This window comes from Nansenia antarctica (genome assembly GCF_963989245.1).
Source record: "Nansenia antarctica genome assembly, chromosome: 4".
NCBI classification, from domain to species: Eukaryota; Metazoa; Chordata; class Actinopteri; order Argentiniformes; family Microstomatidae; genus Nansenia; species Nansenia antarctica.
This window is the reverse complement of record NC_137689.1, coordinates 74,405,709-74,413,208: the sequence shown is the minus strand read 5'-3', so window position 1 is coordinate 74,413,208 and position 7,500 is coordinate 74,405,709. Positions and strand designations below refer to the sequence as shown.

Below are 7,500 nucleotides of genomic sequence, written 5' to 3'. Positions count from 1 at the left end.
CGATACGATACGTATTTGACGATAACAGCAGATAAAACCACTGTGCTTTGATATGGGGAAAAATATCGTCTGCTTGCTGACAGCGGTATGGTGGTGCGAACTTCCGGGTTCGCAGAGGATGATGGTACTTGTAGTTTGAGTTGTAGTTTTTCCAGTGGACTCGGACCATCATTTGTATTTGGCCAAATAAATAAGTCTACTGCTGCAATAATGATTACTTCTGTACAAAACGTCGTTTATTTATTTTGTGTGATATCAGGATACAAACAACACGCAGAATACTGCATAATAAAATCACTTACAAATATTACATGTTTATGTATGTAAAACATAGGGAGGGATAGAGACAGAACACAGGAGGATGATAAGATGATTACAGGAAGTCATGGAAGGCCTGGCAGAGAAGCACAGATCACAGAGAAGAGGACTGGAGAGGGATGTGGTCATTCTACATTTACATTTTTTGGGATTAAGCAGATGTATTATTCCAAACAAACAACAAATACAACAAATGTTTTACTAAGTAAGTGAATTATCTAACCACCAGTCACAGCAGGAAACATTTATCTATGATCAGGACCAGGGGCCATTGGCAGTCATCGTGCTAGAAGAAGGATTCTAAGAAAATCATGATTATTATTACACACAAGAAACAGTACAGGGGGGTTAGCAGATGTCTCATGTTTTCAGTCTCCTTACTAATGCAAGGAGCCAGACCCCCCCAAAAAAGGGCTAAAAATGAAATTAAACCAGATTCAGCAACAACTGAAAGACAAAAAAAGACACACAAAACAAAAAACACCCTAAGTAGAAACGGTGTTAATGTGACGATGTACAGTAGGTGGTGTCAAAGCCCCGGAATCGGCTCATCGCTGTGTGATCTGACCTCAGTGTGAAGAGACATGGTCAGCCACGGTCACGGCATCACCCAACCTTCTCATTATCTGCAAACAGTACTAACAGCTACCCTCCATGCCTCAATTACCACCTCAGTGCTACTTTATTCTAATCAAATCAGCGATCACATGATCACATTAATGATCACCGGCGTCACATTCTCAGTCAGGGAGGTCCTGTCACACCCTCACTCAGTGGCGGACTCAGGCTGTTTGAAGGGCAGGGGGGGCGAAAAGAAAAAAAGGGCACCTACTGCACAACATGGGACCCCATCAGTGCACATGGTCAAGTTTAGACCATTGGAAGGGCAGCCAATAGGGCAAATCCACTCATTTTGCCACTCAAAAGGGCACTTTTGTGCCACGTTTTTTCAACTGTGGGGGCACATGGTCAAGTTTAGACCATTGGAGGGCACCAATAGGGCACGTCCTCTCATTTTCGCCATTCAAAAGGACATTTTCGCCACTCAAAAGGGCACTTAAGACAGACGTTTTTCAACCGTGGGGGCACCAGGAGGGGCGGTCGCCCCCCTTGCCCCCCCAATGAGTCCGCCAGTGGTTTACATATAAAAGTTTAGATATTAATGCAGTATGTATATTACTATGTCGGTGTATCAGTGGTCATGTCGGGTCCATACAGGATACAGTACAGTTCTGTCTGCCACGTTCTGAATGCTTTATGATGTCACGTTCTCATTCCACATTCTTGCCATTGAGCAGACACACGCCTTTATCCACTCCAAGTCACTCACAACAAATATTTAGTCTAAGTAAGTAAGTGAATCATCTGTCCGTCAGTCAAAGAAGTACCAGAGTGATCTATGCTTGGGCCGTGGGCAGTCGTAATTCTAGAAGGAAGGAAGAATATTACAATTTTTTATTTTTTATTATTATTTACAGTAGAGAAACTGTCCAGGGGGGGTGTGTAATCTATGCTCTGACCAGGGCCCATTGGCAGTCATAATGCTAGGATATTTTTTATTATTATTATTTACAGTAGAGAAACTGTCCATCGGGGGGGTGGGGGAGGTAGAGGGGGGATGTGCCGGAGACCGCCGCCGCCTACAGGAGGTCAGAGGTCAACAATAGTCTCGTCCTGGTCAGGCGGCGTTGTCGCTGCCGCCTCCCTTCCTCTTCTGCTCCCGGCAGGCTAGATGGACCACGTACGCCAGGGCGGCGAGGATGACGAGGGAGATGAGGAAGAGCAGCGCCCCCCAGGCTCCGGGCTTCAGGGCCTTCCTCACCCCCGGGGTCTCCTCCGGCAGCAGGTTGCTCAGGCTCAGCATGTAGCCCAGGGCCCAGCCCACGGAGGCGTCCCCCGCCTACACACACACACACGCACACGCACACGCACACGCACACGCACACACAGACAGACACAGACACACAGACACACACACACAGACACAGACACAGACACTCACACAGACACAGACACAGACACACACGCAGACGCAGACGCAGACACACACACAGACACAGACACAGACACAGACACACACAGACACAGACACATACACAGACACACACACACAGACACACAGACACACAGACACACAGACACAGACAGACATAGACACAGACACAGACACAGACACAGACACAGACACAGACACAGACACACAGAGACACAGACACAGACAGACATAGACACAGACACAGACACAGACACACAGACACACACACAGACACAGACACAGACACAGACACACACACACACACACACACACACACACAGACACGCAAACACACAACCTCATTTACATTTAAAATTGTTGGCATTTAGCAGACGCCTTATCCCAAAGCGACCCCAATACATTTGATATAAGTAAGTGAATCATCAATCAACCAGCAGGAAAGAAATCTAGCTCAGGCCAGCGGCCACTGGCAGTCGTCGTGCGGGTTAGGTTTAGGGTTTAGGGTTTATTTTGTATATTTTTGGGGGGTAAACACCGGATAGACATTAAGTGCAAGAGGGTAGTAGAAATCTCAGGAGAAACCATATAGGGGGGGGGAATCAGGTGTCTCTGGAGACACAGTGCAGGGGGGTAGTGGATGTCTCAGGAGGGACAGTACAGGGGGGTAGTGGATGTCTCAGGAGGGACAGTACAGGGGGGTAGTAGATGTCTCAGGAGGGACAGTACAGGGGGGTAGTAGATGTCTCAGGAGGGACAGTACAGGGGGGTAGTAGATGTCTCAGGAGGGACAGTACAGGGGGGTAGTAGATGTCTCAGGAGGGACAGTACAGGGGGGGTAGTGGATGTCTCAGGAGGGACAGTACAGGGGGGTAGTGGATGTCTCAGGAGGGACAGTACAGGGGGGTAGTAGATGTCTCAGGAGGGACAGTACAGGGGGGTAGTAGATGTCTCAGGAGGGACAGTGCAGGGGGGTAGTGGATGTCTCAGGAGGGACAGTACAGGGGGTAGTAGATGTCTCAGGAGGGACAGTACAGGGGGGTAGTAGATGTCTCAGGAGGGACAGTACAGGGGGGTAGTAGATGTCTCAGGAGGGACAGTACAGGGGGGTAGTAGTAGATGTCTCAGGAGGGACAGTACAGGGGGGGTAGTAGATGTCTCAGGAGGGACAGTACAGGGGGGTAGTAGATGTCTCAGGAGGGACAGTACAGGGGGGTAGTAGATGTCTCAGGAGGGACAGTACAGGGGGGTAGTAGTAGATGTCTCAGGAGGGACAGTACAGGGGGGGTAGTAGATGTCTCAGGAGGGACAGTACAGGGGGGTAGTAGATGTCTCAGGAGGAGCAGTTAAGGTGTAGCCTCCGGCTAGGTGTACAGCAAGGGGAGGCCAGTGGAGGTAGGAACCGGAGGACAGTGATGTCGTGGAACGGAACGAGGAATGCGTTATAGAACGCATTTCTGTAATATTCCGGAATTCCGAAATGCATTCCTCCACGAGGAATGGTTTGGATTGGTAACCCTAACCCTCATTCCATTCCGTGCATTCCAGCTGTCAACCTGTCCCCGGATTTCAGGTTACCTCTGCCAGCACCCCGCTGGTGTATGGTCACAACATTTGGATTATAGACAAATAAAATATATCTGTAATTGTTATTGGACAGAGACAGTGAAGATAGACAGGAAAGTAATAGTGCGGTGGCTTAAGACCATATTTGAAAATAATGGGGACGAGCCGGACAAAAGCACCAATTTTTTTCCATGTGCTCTACATCACCATAGCTTTCAATTTTTGGTGGGAGCCACTTCATCAAGATGGCCGATGGCGGCCATCTTGGATTTCCAAGGTGGCCGCCATGTAAAATCTATAAGTGCAAATATCTCGGCTTCCAAGCCACTTAGAAGGTCAATCTTGGTGTCAAAATATATACATTTTCTGGGTCAGGGAATGCATTAAAGCTATTGCGAATATCATTATGTGATTTTTGTTTTGTTTTTTTGACCACTGCACTGACTGAGGCTGGTATCGCATCCTCTGGCACAGCTGACTCTTTCCTCAAAGCATCCCACCTCACTAGGACAAGACATGCCCACCAAGTGAGCGCTCTGGCACTGGGGAAGCTGCAGCAGGATGCCTTCTTGGACATGGTGACTGAGGGACCACGTGATGAGAGGATCAAAGAAGCTTGGAGACAAGATATGATCACCAAGAGTCCAACATTCCAGTACTGGGATACCATCCTCAACTTGGAAATAATGGGTCTGATATTTGTACGTGCCCACAGAGAACAGGATTTCCCCCTCTATGTGGAGTCACTGAAGGCTCTCGTCCCATGGTTCTTCGCCCTTGATCACCAGAACTATGCCAGATGGATTCCTGTCCACATCCGCGACATGGAAAGCTTGCCCACGTCCATTCACAATGAATTTGAAGAACATGGTCACTGGGTTATTCCCAAGACCACAAACAGATTCTCAAGCATACCGATAGACCAGGCTCATGAGCAGAATAATGATCTGGTGAAGGGTTCTGGGGGTGCAGTGGGACTCACAGAGAATCCCTCAGCATTGAAGAAGTGGATGATCGCAGGGCCTGAACAAGCACGACTCTTAAAAGAGTTTGAGCAGGAGTATATTTCAGAAGAAGGCAATAAACAACAACACCATGAAGAAGGAATGTCTACACAGAAGACATTCAAAGAACAAGCACTAGCTCTGGTGCACACCATCAGTGGGATGAGCAATCCATTCCTAGATGATACCCCCGAGCTTCTAATGCTGGACACACGAAATATAACTGACGAGTCTGTGGTTAACACTGTCCGCAATGTGGAATCAGTGGGCAGAGATCAGTACAACAAGTACCATTAGAGAGTGATCAGGAACCGCACACACTCCATTCACGAGCCCATCAAAAATAACTCACTGCCTCTCTTCAGATGCCCAACAACCAAGACCAAGACCAAGCAGGCAGGGCAGATCTCAATGTTGAAGGATGATGTTGCACTCTTCTCCCAATTATATAGCCATGCAACACAGAGAGGGTGACATGAGCACCTTTTTTAAGCACGAAAACCATCCATACCCTCCCTCCCTATCTGACAGAGGGAAACTACGCTTGGGAAAGAAGTCAGATCTGCTAATTGTTCTGACAGAGAAGACACAACAGGAACCTCCAGGTACTTTTTTTTTTTACAAACAAGTTGTAATCAGTCATTGGCATTAAGTAATATCAGTAATAATCAGAAAAAAGCATATCATTCTCTTCAAGGTCTGTAGAGAGTCCTTATTTACAGTTTGTTTTTCGTTTTTTAACTACCGTAACTTTCTTTTTTACCTCCAGGGACTTTTGATGTCAAAGTACTCGACGGTGCTGCTGTTGTGCACTTCCTGTCCACCACCAACATTACCACATTCGACGAATATGCCAGTTGTGTCTTTGCTCCCCACATCATGAAGCACTTGGAGACCTCTGCAAGAGTTGATGTGGTCTGGGATACTTACATCACCAGCAGCATAAAAGAGTCAACAAGGGAGAAGCGAGGCAAAGGGATATACGACGGAAGGTGGCTGGTCAGAACAAGCTGCCAGGGAATTGGCCAGATTTCCTGCGTGACCCTATGAACAAGCAGGAACTCTTCACCTTCCTCTCCAGGAAGATTGCATCCATTGCCTGGCCAGATGGTAAGCAGGTCTTCATTACATCTGGCACCAGAGTGGTCGGCACAGACACCAGCCACTTCATACTGCCATGTAACCATGAAGAGGCCGACCAGGATACTGATTCATCTGCTTGATGCCCTGGAGCATCGCTCTTCTACCTGCTTGGTACGCACTGTGGATACAGATGTTGTCGTTATCCTCATCGGCAAGTTCCATGCCCTGCTCACCAAGTATCCAGCTGCAGACATCTGGGTCGCTTTTGGCACTGGCAAGAACTACAGATATCTTCATATGAATAACATCTGCCATACTCTGGGCAAAGGTAAGTCCACACCACTTCCAGTCTTCCACTGTTTCACAGGCTGTGACACAACCTCAGCATTCTGTGGGAAGGGGAAGAAGTCAGCATGGGAGGCTTGGAAGTCCTACCCCGAGGTCACCCAGGCCTTCAACTACATGGCAGCGAATCCGCACACTCCTGTGACCATAGATGCCCAGCAATTTAAACTTCTGGAGCGCTACACAATCGTCCTTTACGACAAGACGAGTGATGTGGAATCTATTAATGAAGCACGGAGATAGTTGTTCTGCCAGAAGAACAGAACGATGGAACACATTCCACCAACACAAGATTCCCTTCTGCAGCACTTGAAGCGAGTTGCCTACCAGTCTGGGATCTGGGCAAGCTCAGCAGCCGACACCCAGTCCAGAAGGATGTGGATGGACATTGGATAGAGACAGCCAGGTCTGGCTTCCTGTGTGGAGCATTCTACCAATGGCTTCGAAAGCCTGCACTGAACTGGTCAAATGTGGCTGTAAAAGCGCAAGTGGCTGTGGTGCAAAGTGCTCATGCAAGAAAGCACACTGGAAATGCACAGAGCTTTGCAGTTGTAAATGTGAACGATAATTTGATGATATAAAATGCTTTGTTATGTTAAAAAATGAAGCACATAAAGTTCAATTCAATTAATGCATGTTGTCCATTTTTCAATATACATGCCATTGAAAACATACATATTAATATACAGTATTTCCAGCTGCTTAGGAACCGAGTTGAAAATTATGGATACATTGCCAGAATGAACATATTTATTTGATCTCGGCACAAATAATCATCTCGTGATATTCTCAATAGCTTTAATGCATTCCTTGACCCAGAAAATGTATATTTTGACACCAAGATTGACCTTCTATGTGGCTTGGAAGCCGAGATATTTGCACTTATAGATTTTACATGGCGGCCACCTTGGAAATCCAAGATGGCCGCCATCGACCATCTTGATGAAGTGGCTCCCACCAAAAATTGAAAGCTATGGTGATGTAGAGCACATGGAAAAAATGTGGTGCTTTTGTCCGGCGCGTCCCCATTATTTTGCTAAGCTGCCGCACTATAAGGAGGAGAGGGTATGACAGTAGGACATGGGCCGGATTCGAACCCTTGCCGACATGGGCATAATATGTGTGCACTTTAGGCTGCGGTGCTAGACCACTGGACCACCCCAGGCCATGGTGCTAGACCACTGGACTCCC

The 7,500-nt window shown here is 47.5% G+C and overlaps 2 protein-coding genes across 2 annotated transcripts in view; both read right to left on the bottom strand.

The window, feature by feature from the left end:
* Positions 1 to 35, bottom strand: part of phpt1 (phosphohistidine phosphatase 1) — a 3,386-nt gene extending 3,351 nt beyond the window's left edge. Inside the window, exon 1 of the mRNA XM_080528013.1 lies at positions 1 to 35. This exon is cut by the window's left edge and continues 302 nt beyond it. The gene's annotated coding sequence lies outside the window, so the exon portion shown is untranslated.
* Positions 36 to 1,996: 1,961 nt separating this feature from the next.
* Positions 1,997 to 7,500, bottom strand: part of entpd2b (ectonucleoside triphosphate diphosphohydrolase 2b) — a gene marked incomplete at both ends in the record, with an annotated part of 25,275 nt that continues 19,771 nt past the window's right edge. The window contains one exon of the mRNA XM_080529714.1: positions 1,997 to 2,218. Within this exon, the coding sequence (XP_080385840.1) occupies positions 1,997 to 2,218 (222 nt within the window). The remainder of the gene's footprint in view (positions 2,219 to 7,500) is intronic.